Source organism: Mercenaria mercenaria, chromosome 3, assembly GCF_021730395.1.
Source record: "Mercenaria mercenaria strain notata chromosome 3, MADL_Memer_1, whole genome shotgun sequence".
Taxonomy (NCBI): Eukaryota; Metazoa; Mollusca; class Bivalvia; order Venerida; family Veneridae; genus Mercenaria; species Mercenaria mercenaria.
This window is the reverse complement of record NC_069363.1, coordinates 38,352,318-38,374,547: the sequence shown is the minus strand read 5'-3', so window position 1 is coordinate 38,374,547 and position 22,230 is coordinate 38,352,318. Positions and strand designations below refer to the sequence as shown.

The 22,230-nt window shown below is 33.4% G+C and overlaps 2 protein-coding genes across 2 annotated transcripts; one reads left to right on the top strand and one right to left on the bottom strand.

Annotated features, from left to right (window-relative positions):
* The first annotated feature begins 9,872 nt into the window (after nucleotides 1-9,872).
* Nucleotides 9,873-11,317, top strand: LOC123523567 (rho-related GTP-binding protein RhoC-like). Its single transcript, XM_045301227.2, has 2 exons — nucleotides 9,873-10,120; nucleotides 10,373-11,317. The coding sequence occupies exons 1-2, from the start codon at nucleotides 9,979-9,981 to the stop codon at nucleotides 10,801-10,803; spliced, it is 573 nt and encodes a 190-aa protein (XP_045157162.1). The 5' UTR covers nucleotides 9,873-9,978; the 3' UTR covers nucleotides 10,804-11,317.
* Nucleotides 11,318-16,715: 5,398 nt separating this feature from the next.
* Nucleotides 16,716-22,021, bottom strand: LOC123525032 (TLC domain-containing protein 4-B-like). Its single transcript, XM_045303707.2, has 6 exons — nucleotides 21,463-22,021; nucleotides 21,056-21,228; nucleotides 20,168-20,316; nucleotides 19,670-19,770; nucleotides 18,853-18,926; nucleotides 16,716-18,492 (listed from the first exon to the last, which is right to left on the bottom strand). Exons 2-6 carry the CDS (start codon nucleotides 21,223-21,225, stop codon nucleotides 18,177-18,179), a joined length of 810 nt encoding a protein of 269 aa, XP_045159642.2. The 5' UTR covers nucleotides 21,226-21,228; nucleotides 21,463-22,021; the 3' UTR covers nucleotides 16,716-18,176.
* Between the last annotated feature and the right edge of the window lie 209 nt (nucleotides 22,022-22,230).

The following is a 22,230-nucleotide window of genomic DNA, read 5'->3' as shown; positions in this document are numbered from 1 at the left end:
AAGCTATGAGCTGAGCCTTGCGATGTTGTGTCTTCAGACAAACTATACTGAAATGTATGTTTTTTTTTTCAAATTTCAAACAAATGATTCTTCAAAAATAATATTTGCAAAATTCAGCTTCTTAGAGCACTATGCTAAATAAATGCCGTTGCCATTTCCTTAATATCAGCAATATTTATTATTAAATTAAATACTAAATTTATGTACTCCCCGAAATACACTCACACTGAGACACATTATATCCTGGGTATGCAAAAACACTATAACAATTTCTATCTAAATACTGAGACAAATATTTTGCCTGACTATGTCTATGTCACTAAAGCCATTCTTAGATATTCCAGAAAAAATATTGTAATAAATCACAGATACCGATGTATTAAAGCATACAGAATTAAAAGGGTAAATGATAATTGAGCAGTGCCATGGGAAAACCAACATAGTGGCTTTGCGACCAGCATGGATCCAGACCAGCCTGCGCATCCGCGCAGTCTGGTCAGGATCCATGCTGTTCGCTAACGGTTTCTTTAATTGCAATAGGCTTTGAAAGCTTACAACATGGATCCTGACCAGACTGCGCGGATGCGCAGGCTGGTCTGGATCCATGCTGGTCGCAAAGCCACTATGTTGGTTTTCCCATGGCACGGCTCATATAATGAATACAAATTATAACAAACACTTTGTTTTTTAACGAGATGCAATTTTAGTTAGGACTGCAAATTTTATAATTGCTTTTATAATACTAGTAATTCTAGAAATAAATAACCAGATAAAACATAACTAATTAAAGCAATTAAGTAACATCAAAGTAACTTTTGTGCACAATCTTTGTAGATGCATGAGACTGAAATAAATAAATAAATATGTTCATTACTTACCGCATATTTTTTTAATTATCACCTTAAAATAAATCTTTATAACAGCAGAACATTAAACTAGCTAACTTAAAATATTTTAATTACATTTACACATGTTTAAAAAAAAATGATAATTTGTTCTCTCTAATTGTAAAATATAATTATGATAAATTTACAATGGTAGTTTGGACTAATTTGAAATAACTACATGTTTGAATCATCAACACAGATCTATAGTCATTAATGTACTGTGAATGAGCAACATATTCTATGTGGTCTGCGTTTTCCAATTGTGGTCTGCATGTCCCTTTGTGGTCTGCGTTTTCCGTGCGCCGCCTGCAACATTTTCGTTTATGTCGTGTTGCGCGAACTGTGGTTTTCCACTTCTCTATTTCTCTATTTCATTTATGCTGTAGGAGCCTTCGGGGTTGGTTTATTCCCAATAATAGATTAACAATTCCATAAAGAGTATTCGGGTGCAACTTTGCAGAAAATTCACTTGTCTTTCAGATGAAGCTATGAAATGTTATAAAAATTATTCTATCTAATTGTATTGATACAGTATTTGATACCACAACCAACCTCAGAAATGGACCAAGAGTTTCTCGTATTCCCGTGGATTTAGATTTGTCTCGTCAGCACAAACATCTTGTTGAATTTAAAACATTTAAATTACCTTGTTACAATAATGATCAAGATATAATCTTTAGAAAATGCATCAAGAAATATGACAATTAATAGCATAACGAATAATCTATGGCAGTTTTGCTTACCCCATCACAAAAACTATGGATTTTTTTTTTAATTCAGTAAATTGCCAATATTTTCACCCATTTGCATTCAAAACTCTAGAAATTTTCAGTGTGTCTGGTTTGTCCCATACTTGTCTAGAAAATAACAAACATTGTATCTTTTGAAAACTCCAACACAAAAAAACAAAAATATGAGAATTCTGAGAATATGAAAAATTGGGATCAGTACTTCAGTTGTCCTAGATTATGTAGTTCATCTTCTGATTAAGACATATGTTGGCATTTTAGGATCTTTTTTTGTGTCACATATTACCAATAAAAGCGGTTTCAAAAGTATTTTAACAGTTGTCTTTAAATCATCACTCTAAATGAGTTGAACAATTTCTTTTCAAGTGTTTTAACCAGCATTAAAGTACGAAATATGCATATATATTAGCTTAAAAATAGATCAAAGCAACCCGTATACAATATATTCTTTTACAGCTTCTTTTTGTTGTAGGTCTACTTTGCGATGCATGGCTCTATGGCTGTGTTTGGGATGCTTGTGCTTCCGGGAAATCTAACCTTACCTTTTATCTTTTATGATCAACAACAACAACAGCAGAAACGACAACAAATATCTTTATTTTGCAATCAGGTTACACAATTGTAACAACATGATTAAACAGTTCTCAAGAATGTGGTACGTCTACCGAAGAAGAAATAGTGTTAGGCTGGGACAGTGGAATTCATTTTAAGTGGGAGAGGTCACTCGTGAATTTATTATATTGTCGTACTTCCTCAAGTTCACATCGAAGCTCTAGGGAAGGGTAGGCTGTTGTGTAAATGATACTTAGTCCCACCTGTAAAGTAACTGACCAATCAGAAATTGGGCCCTGGAAATATGTAAAACGTTTTTTTCCCCTGCATATTGCTAACTTCTACTTTTAATCATGATCATGAAAAGCAAGGAACCAGTAAACCATGCCTCATAGTGGAGTTTGAGGAGTTGGAAAGGTACGACTGGTGTACTCACTTATACCGTTCAAGTGGGTTATCGATTATAGAGTCGGTTTCTACTCAATCCCAAAACTTAGCGGCAAAATATAAACAGCTAGCTGTGTATATAGATCAACTGAATATCATGTATGAACAGTCATTTGTAAAAAGAACTGCGAGTTTTTAGTTGTTGTATTTAGTATAGTACTATTTAACAATAGCTGGGTGCGATATAGCCTTAGGGAGACATGCGTCACCCCATTACTAAATGTCAGCAGTGCTAATACTAAGTACTGTTTATCATCACTTGATATCCAGGCATAAGTGTCTTGTGATTCTTGCCAGTCGAAGACACATATAAAGTGCACTGGTTACATCATACCGAGAGACTTTGATAGACTGCCGAGGAAGAATACTGATTTCTGTTATTACTGCGATATGTGTTTATTTAAGTTCCTTCCAGGAGAAAATGTATTCAATGACATAAATTCAGAAGAACAGAACTTCACTACTTTACCATCTAATACAAGTTATGACAATTTTCAGTGTTTTGGTAGGAAAGGCTTGCATTTTATCCACTTGAACGTTAGAGCGATGCTACCAAAAATGTCCGAAATTAGACTTATTGCACAAAAAAGTAAAGCTGCAATTATTTCACTTACAGAGACATGGTTAGATAATTCGATTTCAGATGGAGACGTTGGTATTGATGGATATTGCATTGTTCGGAATGACAGGAACCGCAATGAAGGCGGGGTATGCATGTATATCCTAAATGATTACGCACTTAAAGTTCGACACGATGTATGTGAACAGTCTGATGAAGTTTTATGGATAGAACTTTTTTTACCGAAAACAAAACCAATTGTTGTTGGAACATGTTATAGGCCTCTTAAGTAAAATAATTTTACAGAAAGATTTGAGGAAAACTTGTTAAATCTCCGCTCAGATTGTGAAACAATAATCTTAGGTGACATCAACATTTGTTTTTACCAGAAACGAAGTATTTTATATAAAACATATTCCAATATTTTGAATTTTTTTAATCTGGATCAAATTATTACCGATGCCATTCGGGTCTCACAGAATTCTTCTTCACTTATCGATCATATTCTATGTAACAACAAAAATAAGATTTTACAGTCTGGTGTTATACCTATAGTAGTAAGTGACATTTTATGACTTTTTGCACTAGGAAAGTATCGAAAGGATTTTTAATAAACATAAAACTGTTAAAGTCATGTCCATGCGAAATTGCACAAAACAGGAATTTATACAAAATTTGACAGAAGCTGACTGGAGTACTTGTTTTCTTGCAACAGACGTTAATGACGCATGGTCGGTTTTCAGAATGTTTTTTTTTCTAAAAGTATTGAATAACATTGTACCTATCAAAGAGATGCGAAAAAAATAGAACAGAACCATGGATGACATCAGAAATACTTGAACTTTTCAAATTAAGAGATATTGCTATGTATAAATTTAGGAAGCATAACTATGCTGAATGCTACAAAGAATTCTGTAAATACCGTAATAAAGTACAGTACTCAATTAAATCTGCCAATGCAGTACGTCATGATTCTTGCATACCAGACGGGGATTTCCGGTATTTTTACCGGTGCTGGAAAAATCCGTCTTACACCCCGGGGTGTAAGATGACTCTCGTGCTGTAAATGACGTATTACGAACTACATATATGTAGCAATTACATTTTATTTCATAAAACGGAATATAAATCCGATATCTTGACAGTTCCTCTTGTTTCCTGATAGTATATTTCTCGATTCAAGAAACGTTATTTTATCAAAAATTCATAACGTTACGCTGCAACTGATAAAACAAAACCGGAACTAATCATTGTTATTTGTCTTTGAAACGTCATGACGTCTTTCCTGTTTACGGACGTTGGATTCCCGCGCTTTGTTTAAATACGCTGCCAGAAGAAATAGTTCTAAAAAGAAAGCCGTTCGGTTGATTTTATTTCTATTTTTATTTCTTTAATATGGTATGCAAGAAAAAGATTCTGTCACTGGTTGTAGGTGCAGATGGGAATATCCGGCTCTCGAGTAACTGTTTACGCGGTTACGAGACTCCAGCCGAGTAACCGCCTAAACAGTTACCCTCGAAGCCGGAAATTCCCATCTGCACCTACACCAATGAAAGAATCTTATATTCTGTCATGATAGCAGATCATTTTAACGATTTTATCACTACTGTTGCGTCAAACTTAGTGAATAAGCTTCCAAGTCCTGCAAATTTGTATAATACATTCTCGCAAATATTTAAATCATTTTATGGAAATAAGGATGATCCTACTTGTTTTAGAATTAATTATTTCTCAAAGAAATTTGTTCATAAAGAATTAACTAAGCTTAATGCCTTGAAGAGCACGGGTTTGGATGGTATTCCTCTAAGTTTATATGAGATGGGGCAGATGTCCTTAAGATTCCTATTACTTTCATCATAAATATGACTATTGATTCCGGAATTGTTCCTGACGGCATGAAAACAGCTGAGGTTTGTCCTATATGTAAAAAGTCTTCCCCGCTTGAAGTAGGTAACTATAGACCTGTAAGCATTCTCAGTGTTGTTTCTAAAATTCTACAGTTTTCTGTATATAATCAGTTTTCTGAATACTTGCATAAGCATTCGCTATTATACCAGTTCCAGTCAGGTTTCAGATCCTAATACTCTACCGATACCTGCCTTATACATCTGTTAGGTTATATCAAAACAGAATAACTCTTAAGGTTTATACACTGGCATGATTTTACTTGATCTATAAAAGGCGTTTGGCACCGTCGATCATACTATCCTTAGTGACAAGCTTACAATTATGGGGGTTCATTCAATAAATTGGTTTAAATCTTATCTTACTGACCAAACTCAGATAGTCAATATTAATAAAGTTTCATCCGAATCTGCCGAGGTCACATGTGGAGTCCCCCAGGGAAGTATCCTGGGGCATTTACCTTTTCTTTGTTACGTAAATGACATGCCAACGTGTATATATTCGGGCTGTAAGCTTATATTATATACCGATGACAGTGCGATACTGTTTGCCCAAGAAGATCCCAACATTATATCAGAAAAGTTAAGCAGAGTTATGGAATATTGTTCAACATGGCTAATTGATAATAAATTGTCCCTACATCTTGGTAAAACGGAGTGCATGTTGTTTGGTTCTGTAAGGAACCTCAGGGAAATTTCTTCCTTAAAAGTTGTCTGTAACGGTCATGTAATACCTTCTCAAAGTAATGTTAAGTAATTAGTCTACGTATCGACAAGTTTGTAAATGGTGAGCAGATATTAGACTCAATAGTTAGTAAGGTCAATGCACAGACACTGTAGTAATTTCAGTATTCAAACAATGAAAACGTTGACAAGTGCATTTATACAGTGTCACTTTGACTACTCTTGTTCGACGTGGTATGCTGGTCTCAGTAAGCCTCTAAAAACTCGATTACAAGTAACCCAGAACAAGGTTATCCGATTTATACTTAATATACCATCCTGGACCAGTATTACGTGTGATATGTTGGAAGAAGTCAAACTCTTAAGGGTCGAAGATAGGGCTAAACTATTACGACTTAATCTGTTTATGATATTTTTCACGGCATTGCTCCACAATATATCTTCATCAAAACTTTTGCAAAGTTTCATCAATTCACAACCGCACTAGATTTAGTAAATTTAACTCTGTTGTTCCAAAAGTCAAAAGCTTTGGTGCTGATACTTTCTATTTCAATGCAATTCAAGATTGGAATAATCTTCCCGAGTTTATTAAGGCGAAAACAAATAAGCATAGCTTTAAACAGGAAGTGAAGAAACATTTATTCAAGTGTGCACGTCTAAGAGAAATTTCTGATACTATTTTATACTGAGGCATTCCTGAAGATGAATATCTGTATTTTCTATCTTTTAGTTTTAAATATTGAAATCATTACTGTGATAATATTCAGCACATAAATGTTTTAGATAACGTTATGTTTTTCGCTTATACACGAATTTTTTACCTAAAAATTTGTAATGATCACACATTTTAATTGTGAAGCTAATGACTGAAAATTATATCTACCTAATGGGACCCCATTGGAAATAAGTGATTAGTTTTACTTTGATGGGTCATCCCAGGTGTAAATATCATATCTTTATTCTATGTCATCAATTATAAAATATACTTGACGTAATCTTTCATGTATTACAGTCAAACCTGTGTTAAAAAACAACCTCTAAACAGAAACCACCTGGCTCTAAAGACCACATGTTTTGTTTCCCATTTTAACATTCACAATGTATTTTAACCTGTGAATAAAGACCACCTCCCAGTAAAGACCACATTTTGGCTCTCCATATGGTTGTCTTTATAGACAGGTTTGACTGTAATTAGCTTATCTGGTTTAAGATTTTATAAAATTCTAACCAAAGCATTTTAATTCATATTGATCATTGTATACATGTATTTTTACTGTTTAAGTTATATATAATGTTTTATGATCTTATGCCTGAATAAATTTTAATTGAATTTAATTGATATGTCGTTAAATGCATGTAACGCCGGTATAGTAAAATGTATAATCCATATGTTGCTCCTTATTGGATGATTTTTGTTTGTTTTGGGTCTAACGCCGTTTTTCAACAGTATTTCAGTTATGTAACGGCGGAAAACTGAATGTATGGAGTGTACAGTTTACTGACTAAAGGTTAGGATTATGTTTAACATATGTTTAATAGTGTATAATATGTGTGCGTACTCTCAATGTTGGACAATTAATGCCGACCGCTTAATGAAGAAAATAAAATTTACTTCAGTATAAAATAAGGCGTTTATGATAGCTAAATTCATTAAAGTAATAATAACATGTACCTATGTCAGTACTCTAAAAGTAGAAATGTAAAATATTTTCATCAAACTACTAATTCCTCAACTTTGTAAACCTTTGGCAAATATGGGTTGTAGCATTTATTTGAACAACACAAAACATTGACCTAAAAGTGTGATACATTTCATGCTTTTATCTGATTATAATATGTTCAATGAATTATAATCAATACTAAAATTTTGTGAAGAGCTATGAGCCCATTTTGATATCTGAAGAAATGCACGTAGTTACCATTAGTAGCGACGAGAAACAAACAAAACAAAATGTACCCAACGATGAAATTACAGTCAAAACGACCCTTTAAACAGAACAAATATACTTTTTTTTAATTTAAGAAACCTATTTTGTTATCTTTTGCCTCTTAATATTGCTGTTTCCATCTAATGAACCCATTGCACCTAAATGAATAAGAGAGCACTTTTGCATAACCGATGGAACTAAAACTGTCAATTATGCAATTACCAATATACTCTGCTGCCTACAACACAATTTGTAACAAACGGATATTTGGCAATAACGAATAATGAATAAGGACAAAGTGGTTCTTACAGTATAGTTTAAGGAAACAGATATCTCCATGGGGCCTAAGAGAACGCCCTAATATAACATACGGAGTCTAAAATTACATTATCATATCCGCTATCACAATCTTTGTCCATGAAATGACCATTTTTAAATTACATTGCACTAAACATCGACTCAGTGTAGACTGGATTAGTAATATACAATAACACATGAAGACTGCCTTTAAAACAATACCTCTGTATGGGGTAACTTAATCAGACAGTTAACTGGTGACTCTTTTCTTAATGGCGAAAGCGATTAATGGTTCATATGATATTTAAAGATCTGTCATTTTGTAACTATTTGAACTGAAAAATACCCCCTGTAGTAGACAAGACAATAAAAAAGAACACATTGAACCTACAATTTGGACATTAAAACAATAAGTAAATAATTATGTATTTGACATCCATCTATCCAAAATAAAAAACGTTATAACTTGGATCATATCACTTACTGAAATTTGACATAACACTATACCTTCGGTTGTCAATTAGATATCAGGCAAACAGAATGAGCAAATGTATTTGATTTTATAGAACAAATCATGAACTTTAAGACAATTTTGGTATATATCTATATATACAATAGCATATTATTATTATTATCATCATTATTATTATTATTTGAATCATCATCATCATCATCATCATTTTTGCCGTCTTCTTCATCATCATCATCGGCAGCAGCAACAGCAGCAGTAGCAGCAGTAGCATCAACATCATCATTATCATCATCGTTTTTATAATCATTATAAGTGTAAAAATTATTTATATCGTTATTATCTTTATTCATGATTATGATTTATATCAAACCAATAATTTTATAGAAGCTTTTAATATAACTTTAGTCTGATCTAGAGTAGACTTTGGCTGGTATGGAGTGTGGTCCCGCCATGTAAAAATAACGAAATACAGAAAATACACTCTAGATCAAGCTGCTGTTAGAACAACCATTACTATTATATACCTCCGCTTATTTTTTGTTTATTTACTTGAACCCAAAATGACTTCTGTTATAAACTCATATGAAACAAAGAATTATGAATTACCCAGTCTTGAATATTAACGAAGGTAGTCCGTTCATGTTGTATGCTATTTAATCAGATTTCTACCTGGTGCAATACAGATTTTTATTTCTGTAAGTTCGTTTTCTGAAGTGTAAGACATATGTTTTCTTCATATTTTAGACACACTTAATTAAGACTCATACAGTAGCATTGATTGGAAAACATTTCTTTATCTTTACTTTATTTTTCATCTACTTGACCACTAAGAAAGTCTTAATGGTTTATTGAACCCAAAATTTGTCATTCCTAATCAATAAGATTTATTTGACTTAAGGGTAAACAGCACGAAATTCTGTATCAATATTATTCTATGACAAAAACTGACTTCTTCTAAAGATAGCGAATAAAAGAAAATCGTGAAAAATGAAATAAATGATTAACAGTCTGTGTCTCTCGTAAACCATGCACATTGTATAGAAATATGACGTAGATACAGTGCTAAACAGAACTATAAAAACATAGCAGCATTTTTCCCACTTATCCATATAACCTCTCTTGTGTCCGATGCAAGACATACCTTCTATTAAAGTGATTTTCAAACCGCAAATGAAAGCAAAACTGTTTAGAGAAATCAGATATGTTCCACAAGAAAGACTACACCGAGTCAACACAGTGCAATGACACTTGGAGATTTTCATTAGTTGCCTTCTCAGAGGGGGTAATCTCTCTACAAGGAGGTCTTGACTGAAATATCTTGGCTATGATAGCCATTCTTTTGTTCCAATCCTTTCGCAACTCAGCGCGGATATAAATACGAGCTCTGATTATAGCCCAAATTAATCTGGCTTTAGACAAACAAGCGAACACATTAAAAGTAAACTTAAACATTTAGAAAAAAAGGAAATAGTAAGGAACAGAAATCAGAAAGAATCAGAATGGTTGTAAAAGTTGAGAAACCAGTGCATTGCATGTTGGTGGGAGATGCGATGATTGGAAAGAGTACGTTGGTACAAGCGTTCATGGAAAAACATCTTCCACAGACACCTTATGTGGCAACTGTACTGGAGACATACGAAGGTAAATTTCTGTCAGTTTCATTACAGTCATGAATGTTTTATCAAAATTTGTACTTTTGCTGTACGTAAAGATTGTAATTAATAATAATTTTTATAGTTATTTGTCTCTTCTAGAAATTTATCATTTTTGCTCACTCTGTGAATTCTTTCACAAAAATGTTTTCATGCGTTTCTTTGAAAAGAAATAAAATAATTATGTTGACGAAATCAACATCAAATTCAAACTATACGTTTGCCTTTATTTTCATTTCAGGATGTCTCGATGTCCAAGGGCAGAAACATAATCTCAGTATCCTCGACAACGCCGGTCAGCATGACTACGAGAATATGCGCTCGTTTTCTTACAAAGACAGCGAAGTTCTTGTGCTTTGCTACTCCGTTGTTGATCGTAATTCTCTTGAAAGTATCAAGGACTTCTGGGTGCCGGAAGTGAGCCACTGTCGTCGTAGAAAGCCCATCATACTCGTTGCTACTCAAACCGACCTAAGAAAGAGTGATAGTAAGGACTCTGTTAGCGCTGAGGAAGGTCGGAAGCTTGCTAAAGACATTGGTGCAGATACTTTCGTTGAATGCACCGCATATGACAATGACTCGGTCAATCATGTGTTTGAAGTTATGACAACTGCTGGACTAAAATTCCGCAAGAGGAAAAACAGTTTTGTGAAAAGAGTGTTAGGGAAATGAACATACGTATGAACTTGCTCCACCCGGAGCCCAATACGACCTATCGTAAATAGGAGGCTGTTAAGCTGTATGTAAGAAGGCGAGATGACATTAGAGCGTTTAGCAAAAAGCTTGACAAGATAAGCTATGAAGAACAAGTCAGCCACGACAAGCTAGATGTTACTTCATTGCGTAACAGTATGTTAACATGTTGGAGGAGATGATGTGTTGAGGAGAGATATATTACCAGCCAATACGTTACAATATACGTATGTTATATAGATAACGTCAATATACCATGTACAAAAACACTCTAAAATGCTAAGATTAATTTTCATCATACGTATAATGTAATAACTGAACACTTGTTTCGAAGTATTATGCCTATGAAGAATAGATTTTATTATATATGTTACAATTAACAACACACAGACTTATTCTGTTTACCCATATATTGGCCAGCAAACATATATTGTGAACAAAACATGATCTATGTTTTATTCAATTATTATTTAATAAATTTATATCTATCTTATGCATGTGCTTGAGTTTTAGTTATACATTTAATGTATTGTAGAAAGAAGTACTGTATCAACTCGCTTGGACTGACGATAAGCTGTTTATCAAATAGAGCTTTATATGACTTTTTCTCAGTATTCTGATTTCCTCAGAATTCTGAATTTCAAACGGAAAGAATGTTGTCATTCCTTGTCAAAACAATGCTGCTGTGTACAAACTTAACATATAATAGAACTTGAAATGTACCACCTGCTAAGCACATTTATTTTGAATAAAAGTGATACCATCGTGATAATTTTAAATGTTTTGAAGGTTTAAGCTACTAGGTTATTTCAACAATGCAAAGCTTATCAATATAATGCCGAATGTAAATTGCTCTTATGTTGACTGGGTTGTTTCTTTTTTTGCAATAAAATAACGCATCCTTTTACAAAATCCAACCACAGGAAAAGAAGAAAAATGAGACATTTTTAAAAGAACAGGAAAATATAGATCCATATAACAAAACGATAAAAAAGTTGTAGGTCGGAAATTCTTCCCCCTTTTTTTTTTTTTTTTTATTTTTTTTTTATTAAATGAGACTTTTCGGAAATTATTTTTGTGTCAAAAGATGAATGGAAATAAGGGGCTTATGCCTTTAGAGCATCAGTAAGTTGATTTCTAACATCACTGACCATATTTAAAGCATGAAAAGTGGTGTTTTGCAACTTTTTGTTAAAAAGTTGAAAAAAATATTCTCCAAGGCCATAAAAACATTTAGGGTCGGGTCAAAAATTAAGGGTAGGTCGGGATACCGGAAACAAACAAATTTTTTACGCCTAATGAACTTCTTATTTCTTTCTCTTGTCAAGTAGCACGGGATAAGCATTATTTTCTCTGCTAGACGACAGCCTGAACTCTGTGACAGACATTACGGAGCCATATTAATTATGTATTTAATTGATTGACGTACGGCCCGATATGGCATTACCTCCGGAGGTGTATACCGTTACACCGGTGAAAGGTGAATACATTTAAACAATAGGGGAATGTAGATGATATTTCAGCTATCTATGGCTCGCGGTGTCCTATATCATAACAACCTGTAGCCAGGGTAAGTCCGTCACGTCAAACACAATCTGATCTAGCTTCTTTGAAAGATAAATATATTTTCTAATTTTAAAACAAGGACATATTGCTATATTTGGACAAACCTTCACCGAGTTAGCATGGGGAATCTATGTAGTCTTTTTGTTTTGATTTTTAAGAAATCGATAAGCTCTAATCTTTTGTACATTTTCGTATTTCCTTTCTGAAAATAAATTTTGATAATAATCTTAGCATTCACTATGCACACGATTGCTATTTTAACGTTCATCAAACACTTTCTAGTGATACAATTTTATTATTCATATCAAAAATTAAATCTGAAATAAATATTAGTTTCAGATTGGTGCATTTTAACCATTTAAGAATGTACGAGTGTGTTTTCTTTCTGCATTTTGAAAAAAATGTTTCTTCGAATATTTCTTTCTAACAAAATGTATGCCAAAAAATAATGCTACATAATTAAAATATGGCTAATAATATACCATTTAACCAAACAGATTCTACATATTGCGATTTTTTTCACTCTTATTTTTGCCTGGCATTTGCCTAAAGGACAATGTATGATAAGGGGCGTTTTGGGCCCCCGATCAAATCTTGTTTTTAAATACATCATTACATTATAAAATATGTCTATTTTCTCGATTTAGTAACCAAATATCTGAATAAAGTCAGTATTTCTTAAAAATATACTGATTTATATATACATGTACATGCGTTCAAGTGTGTGAATATTTGGTTTATGAGGGGGTATGCTTAATTAAGTGCCATACTAAAGTTATTATTTACTTAAATTAGAACTTTACCTGATAATTCACAGTATTTCTTTTGTGTTTTTTTTTTCAGGCAATTTGGGGCCGATATTGGGCCCCAATCCTAATGGTAAAAAGTTTTTTTCTCAATTTCAAAATGAATATTCCCAAAGATAAAAAGATTTTCAACCAAGACTGTACCTATGAAACCTCAAACATTTGAGAAACAAGACAGTATGCTAATTTAATGCATTTATGGCCATTTTTTCTTTAATGTAACATTTTAATAAAACGTTATGACTTTTAACAAATCCCAATTGAGACGTTTAATGCGCATTTTTCTCAACGGCAAAGGCCATGGGCCCGTTTCCAAATCAGCGAAAAAAAAACAAAAACAAAAAACTGATTCATTGCTTATACAGTATGCAATTTATTTTGACATTTATACCCGTTATAATACTTTAAGAAAAAAAATAAAGGGAGATAACTCTTCTTTACTCAGAATAGTTGAAAAGTAACATAAAAGTTGTATTTCTCAATTTTCCACAATAAAGACAGATCAAGAAATGTTTAGAACTTGTCATGGTTACAAATCTAATGACTTGTTACCATGGTAGTATATTGATTTTTTAAAAGCATCTATTATTTCTCCTCATTACTCAAGTTAGGTTTGAAATATTAAAAAAAAACTTCTATTGGTAAACTACAGTAAGATAAATGTGTTGGTGTCGTATGGAGTCTGTTTGGTTAAAATAAAAACAAGAGGACCACTTTGAACATAGATTGCTTAAGACAGATAAAATGTATATCAAAACTTTAAATAAGCATAATTTGAAGCAAATTAGGGGCATAATACATGAAATGTTGGTGCAAGTGTGATGCGCTTTGTGTAATATGATATGGGTGATGATGTGGAACAACTACTTTATGTTTGAATCAAATCCATTTAGTAATAACTGAGACAGAGTGAAAGTAACCCAGACCTTTAACCTGAAATTTTAAGTAAAAAAGAGAGATTATTTATGAATTACTGGCGCTAGAGTTATGGCCCATGTGTCATATGATGTGAGTGACTAATCCTCTCTGCAATAACAGAGATATAGTGAAATGCATCGAAATTGACCTTACATTCTAAGTAAAAGGGAGGCATGATTAATGAAATATTGCTACTAAAGTTATTTTGTTTTCTGCCTATCATATATTGTAACTCAATAAGTTGGCAGTTACTTGCGGAGAACAGGTTAGTACTGGTACAGAATCCAGGAACACTGGTTAGGTTAACTGCCCGCCGTTACAAGACTGAAATACTGTTGAAAAATGGTGTAAAACCCAAAACAAACAAACAAACAATAATTTACAATGAAATATCTTACAAACATACATAAGCAATATGAGACTGAAACACATCACTTAAACACTTCATCCATCTTGTCATGTGACAGGGCATAATTATATACGTTACCATTTACTTCTTGTTGCAATTTATGTATAAAATAAGTGGTTGAAACTAAATGACTTGCTGTAAATACATACTGCATTGTCTTTCATTTTATTCAAGTGCCGCAAAGTCACGTTGTACGTGACTCATGATTTAAAAGTGTCATTGCTTAAGGCAATTAATCCATACGGACGTTTGAAACAGGGATAGGACACCAGCACTTGGGATGCATTGTGTTTAAAAGCCGTTACTTCAAGTTAATGATCATGAATTTTTCGAAAGAAGAAATCCAAATTTAGTGAACTGTTCTCGATATGTAAGAATTATATTGAAGAACTTTTTTGTATATTGTTTATACTAAATCTTAAGTATTATTTAAGGTCAATAGAGGTTATTGTTTTCCCTTGAACAGAACAAAGAATTTTCAAATCACGTATTGGCTCTTGAGGTATCGCATGTTGTAAAATACCGTAATTTCCTGATATGAAGATGCAGATGCTGTTTACTAGTTAAATATTCATTTAAAGTCTAATTTGTAATTGTTGCTGACACCATTTGATTATTCATAATATTAATTTTTTTTGTTTAAACTGTTATGCCCCGAAAAATATTATATTTTTATAACACCTATATTTTTGGTTTTCCATCGTTTGAAACTGTTTCAGCAATGTCTGTATCTTGATGACTAATGGACATACATTTCAAATTTGATTTTTTTTCTACAGGCAACAAGTTATCTGCATTGTACAATGTATATATGAAGAGATTTTACATAACATGTAATTTTACTCTGACGCCATTCTGTGATAACATATTGCATCAATAATAAATCAAGCAGTTATGGCACAGTCACATGTTGGGTGTGCTATAAAATGTATATTTTTACAATCATTCAAACAATGTATTTTAAGCTCAAGGTGAGAAGAATGTGCAACCATTTTGGGCTAGGGCTCAAAGAGGAATCTTGGATAACTCGACTATTCCAGAAATTCAAATACCATACGCGTATTTAGTATACAATTTACAGAATCGTTTTCTTGGACGAATTTGACGAAAGATTCCGATCAAGTAATAATATTGTATGACGCGCTTATAGCAAAGAAATAAATCGAGAATTATAGGTTTATAATAATGACGTATATAATAATGACAAAATGCTATGCAAATACTGTCAAAAGGTCTAATCAGAGGAGTCTGACATTCTATCAATAAGACCCTAGAAAACTATCCATAAAAATAGCCCCTTTACCTAAGTTTCAGGCAAACGAAATCTCTTCCGCATGACGTCACAACATGTTTTACTTACCTTTATGCCAAGCTCTTCAAGTAAATCAAGAGTTTCTTTCCTTTATATTGCTATTTTTAGACTAAAATGTTCCGACAAAATATCATATTTGTTCAAACTTAACTACGAGCGTACCTTAGAACAATTTTTTCTCATGTATCATTCTCCGTGTTTTTGAAATCCTCAACACATGTCCAAAAACCAAAATTGTTCTCCACTGCGCTCGTGTCGTACTTTGGTGATTCAGAGCATAAAAATGTCTAAAAATGTACAAAATCTGTGATGATGACATGAAACTATACCATGGATCGTGACTTTTAACGCAAAACTGATACATTTTTTTTCATAAAAAAATGCAAGATTAATCCTCTATCTTTCAAATAATCCCTATCGTTGAGATGTATTTTTTCTTTTCATTTTCTTTGAAATCTGGGGGCTCAAACTGTGCCTTATCATACATGATCCTTTGCTGTAAGAAGTACAATGGGGTAGGGGGTGGTAATTTGAAATATCTATGAATTTCAAAGTAGATCAGGTTTGGGTCTGATATTTTTCTGACTGATATATATATAATGATAAGCTACAAGTGAAATAAAGCACTTTATACTATCTAGGAAGCATAAAGTAAAACATAAAGAATTAAAAATACCAAAATGTGTTTTAAAGGGTTTTCTTTTTCTAAATATATCTCTTAAATGCACGGTGACCCAAATATTGTTTCTTTCCATTTTGAAGCATTTCTGTGTGTCATTGAAGCAGAAAATATTTCTAAATTGTTAACAGCAGATTTTTTTCCAGCTAAAAATACGTTTTTCCATTGAAAAATAAGTGGTAGGGGTAATTAAACAACATGTAAAAATGAAACAGATTTATTAGTGACATTTATGCTTATATAATACTGATATCACCCTGTACTCATAGTAACCTGTGATACCCGAAATCCCTTTAACATTAAGCAGGATATTATATTTTTTATAAAATTTTTACTTAATTTCAGAAATGCTTAAACAGTGGGCGAAGAAAATGCCCTATAAAATAAAAAAAAACGAGTGCGATGACCTGTGCTTTTTCTGCCCTTATCTGTCTTAGAAACTAATGTTCTTCAAAAAATGATCCTACATCCTTAATTATAAGCAATGTGGGAATTTGACCAACTTGGTCTTCTAGTCAATAGGTGCTGGGAGTGTTGCACTTTTCACGAACTCTATGGAATCCCGGTGTGACATGCTTTTTGCTGTTTGCTATTTGCTTTCTGCGTTTTGATTTTTGCATTTATGTTTTGCTTCTTGCGTTTTGCTACTTGTCTTTTGATAGTTTGCTTTTTTAAAAATATATGCCTAACGCTATAAATAATAAACTCTGTAAAAAGATCATTTGGAAGCAAAGAATGCAATCAAAAATAATAACAGAAAACTCGGTTGATATGTAATGAAATGTGCAACACCTTTCGCGACCCCTAGCACCGTCTTAAGCGGAACTCTATAACACATATTGAATGGACTCCATGATCCAAAAGGACAAGAAAGTATAACAACACAAGACATCAACGTAAAGCGTCTTTAAAAATATATAATTATTTTGAATTTCAATAGCAGTGAGATCGGCTGCATTTTACGAAATCCCAATATAATATGTTTCATTCTTTTAAAGTTTTGATTTTTTTGGTATTTTTGCGTCTTGATTCTTGCTTTTTGCTGTTTTTGTTTTGTGTTTTGCTTCATCGTTTTTGCTTTTTGCGTGTTGCTTTTTGCGTTTTGGTGTAGTATTTTGTAACATGTACATAACTGCATATGGAATCCCAGTGCAAAAAGCAAAACGCAAATAGCAAAACGCAAAAAGCAAACAGCAAAAAGTATGTCGCACCGGGATTCCATACTAACTCAGTTATTTTACTCGATTGCATTCTCTAATCCCACAGAGCCACAGCAGATATTTGTGTAACGGTTTTATACTAGTAAAACAAATGGCAGGCGAGTATATGTGTCCGCATGATTTGTTTGTCAGAACGTCAGACGTCTGCTACAAAACGTTTCAAGGTTTTCGTCCAAGATCCCTTTTTAAGATCAAGAAAATTCAAAATGTATGTAAGTCGGCAATAAGGCACGTTTTCATACGTTTGTATGCTGAAACTGATGAATCGGGTTGCAAATAAAACTAAAATGTATGGAATAACTTGTTTTACCTTTTTCTGATATCAAATATTTTCTAAATCTCGAGTTGAATCTACATTATAAATTTCGATCATTAGGTAAAATTGCACAATGCGTTATCAAATTTAAGGTACATGTAGTTGAACACTGTCTTGTATTTTACGTCAGGTTGACTTTACTTTCTCTTCCCTGGTAGAGTTATCCGTGTTCAATATCCCTCTCAGTGCTTTTACAAAACCCTTGCACATTTTAAAGAACCAGTAAAGATTAAGGCTGTCCATACAGAAACCGGGTATATACATAATATGCTGAATGTTACCGAGCTTCAGCGCAGCTTCCGTTCCTGTTACCATCCAAATCTGATACCAGAATATTGGCATGGTTACCATACGGAACATAAAGAAACATATCAACATGAGAAAACCATTCACAATCACTATTACTCGTGTCCTCGGGTAGCCTATTGCGTCAAAATACCATCTGTAATTAGACAAATTACACGATATGTGTGAGTACGTTGGTTTACACCTGAATGAATCAACTTTACTGATGTTTTAAACGTTTATGTATATGAATATTAATGTGCAAATTTAGATAATAACTTTAATATCATATCCGACAGCTTTATGATGATGGCAGATGAACTTCCATATTTTTGATGAACTTTTAATAATAATGATTTAAAAAATATATATAAATGTTGCTGCAAATAGCTTCTGCTAGAAATCAGACATTTAGTACATTCTACACACCAAGTTACATTTAGCTTCGAATTCTAACGAACATGAACCTATGGTATGCTACAATCGGTGAAACTGAGGCTTGTAGATAAACTATTACCTTTGGTTAACTGGGACAGTCGACGCTTCCGCAATGAGTCGAATCATTGCAAAATAACACAAGATTCCATAAACCTGAAATAATTAAAGTTGTATCTACATAAGGACACGACATAGGAAGGCTCTTCCAGCTGAGTTATGATTACTCACAAATAATGGTTGCTTCAGCCATTAGGCGCCTTATAGACAGAACTGCCAGAAACAATCAACTGTATGGTTGAAATTTTACTTGAAATATTATTTATGCAGCAAATGGCAAAATGAGGGCTTGACATTTACTACCGAAAGAGCCGTTCGGGTTGTGATGACACCGATTACAAGACACCGAAGGGAATTGCTATTTAGAGGTATCGCTAACAGAATTTTCATTGAACCTTGATATACAATAGGGTTATTATAATAGTAGCTTAATCTGGGATGTTGTTTTCTGCTCGAGTGGATTTTGTCAGACCGGATCTCACGAGGCGCGCAATTGCCGAATGTGATCCGATCTTGCAAATCCACGAGAGTCGAATACAAAATCACAGATCTAGCTGCTGTTATAATGGCCCTTTTATTATACCTCAACCTTTTTGATCGGACGAAATCTTCAATGTTTAACGATGTTGAAATGGAACTGAGTGAAGTTTCTACATGCGCTATCTATAGAACTGTGTCGGGCCATGCATGTTTAATGAAAGTAGTCCGGCAACATACAATACAAAAGGTACAATACGGATATTTTTTCTGCCTGTTTATATTTACTTGTGAAATACAAGTCGAATTTCAACAGAATTTATATAGGTATATAATAAATATTGATAATAATCCTTTCTTACCACAACGAAGAAGTAGGCATACACTGTGGCGGCATGGTGCAATATGAAGCCGAACAATTCTCCTTTTGACGTGTTACACCATATCAACATGCAGAAAACATCTGAAATAAAATAATCAGAATATACAGCTAAAACATTTCATGTACCTTCAACGTGCGATGTTTAGGGTAAAGAAAGCAAGAACGTTCAGGCTATTTGGTGACAGCTGACACGGCCGCATGAACTAAATATGCGACTTTGTACTAAAAACTAAAGCACTCTACACTCAGCCTACCTGCCACAAAAATACCTTTAGTTTTTCATCGAAAAAAACGCTGCCAAATATACACTATTTCCTAGAGAAGATAAATAATTCTACCGGGCTGTTATTCTGCTTATTAAACTAGAAAGTCCTGTCAATTGTTATCAGTTTTTTTTTTTTTTTTTTTTTGGTATCGGACGTTAACTGCATGTAAGAAGCTAACGTCCTTCCTGTTTCAAATGAACGTGACTATATACCTGCCAGCATATAGCCTACAATGATTGCACATGCTGTCCTTGCTATTGGTCTATCGTCCCAAACCATGTCCTCTCTCGCCTTGAATTCAAATAGTAGACTGTAACCAGACATGATGATGGATATCACAGCATTTATATTAGATATAAACCTGTAAGAGATAAGTAAAAATACTCTCATTTACTGCTAAATGGATTTGGTCTGTGCGGAACAGTGGGCATATCTTATCATTCCATACACACATGCGACAGAAGCCGGACGCTCACGGTAAATCCCGCTATTTAGCTTCCTTGTTTGAAAACAACGTTGTTGTGGTCAACTTTAGTAAGGCAGCCACTTAACTAGTCGACAAATAAAATCATCTAAGGAAATCACTATGTATGTAAACCGCAAATAAATATCGGAATCTTCTTTCATCACGTGTCGCAGAAAAGTCGAAAATGCGAAAGTGCCGCTGTGATCACTGCCACATAACTGTACCATAACTGTGAATTTTCAGCGGACATTGAAATTGAAATTTCACGCTATTTTCTAGTATTTTATGGAAAATGTCATCGAGAAAAGCGAAAATGACGTCAGTAACAACTTTTCGGGGTTTTTTTCTCCATATTTCAAATTAACATTATTCATTTGCGATGTGGACAAGACAAATTATCCTGCCGAAATTGAAGCACTAGAGTCGCCATATGCAGTACTGACATGGTCAGTTAACGATGTATAGACATATTTTTTTTACGTTACTAATTTGAAGCAAATATATTTCAATTACACAGTATTAACAATAGTAAATGCAAAAAGGGTTGGGTAATAACTTCTCGCAACATTATTAAATACCCTCCCCCCACCCCATATTGTAACGAGGATATTGTCGTGAATATGAATAAGAGTACCTGTCGTTCCATTCTTGTTGTTCATACTTCGGCAAGTTTTCGTATGTTTTGGTGATACGTCTCGACACAAACGGGCTGACGAAACGGAAAAGAAAAACGTTCACAACAAAACTTGTCCCGCCTCCATAAATAAGGTAGGAAGATTCGTAATCTAATACTTGATCTCGCATTCTCTGAAATTAATCTTTTGATGAATACTATGTTTTTATGAGTTACTTGTAGGCTTTTATGTATAAAAAAACAGGAAATCTTCAGAAGTAATGCCTAAACTATATGTATGATATGGAAAGCAGAATGGAGACAAACTGTGTTAAAAGCAGAATGGAGACAAATTGTGTTAAATGCCCTTTAATAACTCTATAAATAATACGCCATGTAATCAATCAGAAAGTATATAATGCACTTACCCTTTAGAAGAAAACACGTTTTCCTTTATCCTATAATGCTTATAAAGTGTACGTTTGCAATGTTTTTCATTCCCTGAATTCTTTGCACACAATCATAGCCTGTTTATGCAATGTAACTTCTGATTATGAGTCGACAACTCTTGCAATTATCGTGATGTAGATATGCGTGGTATGTATACATGGTACGTAGATCCGCATCAAATTATTTTATATACTCCAAATTATTTTATATACTCATAAAATCAGCATTCCGAAACATAAGGTACATGTTCATTCCGGCGTAGCGAGAGTTTAGTTACAGTTTTATCACTCTGTTGAATACAATAATTCACTCTACAATGTTTTTATTTTGTAATTACAGTATACATGAAACAATTCCAACAAGTGGCGTTTCAAGTGTTTAACGTAAGTGCATGGACGAAATCCTTGCAATACTTGCAATCCTTGCAGTGTTTAGTTTTGAAAGTGTTCACAGTTTACACACTTACAAACAACCATTCCATGATATTACACTGTTTTACCTCAGTATTGACCTAAAAACTGATGTGAGTTATGCGGAATGTACTAGAATCAACAGCGACTTTAGATGTAACAGATGGCCGTTTTCTCACATGGTATTTATCTTTTTTTCTGTCATGTACTTTATACACAGTCATATTAATACGGTAAAATGACAATGTTAAAAGAACATTATGATACATTATATTCAGATCATTATCATATATGTAATATGTACAGGTTAAAACTTCTATAGAGCAGCACTTCCGG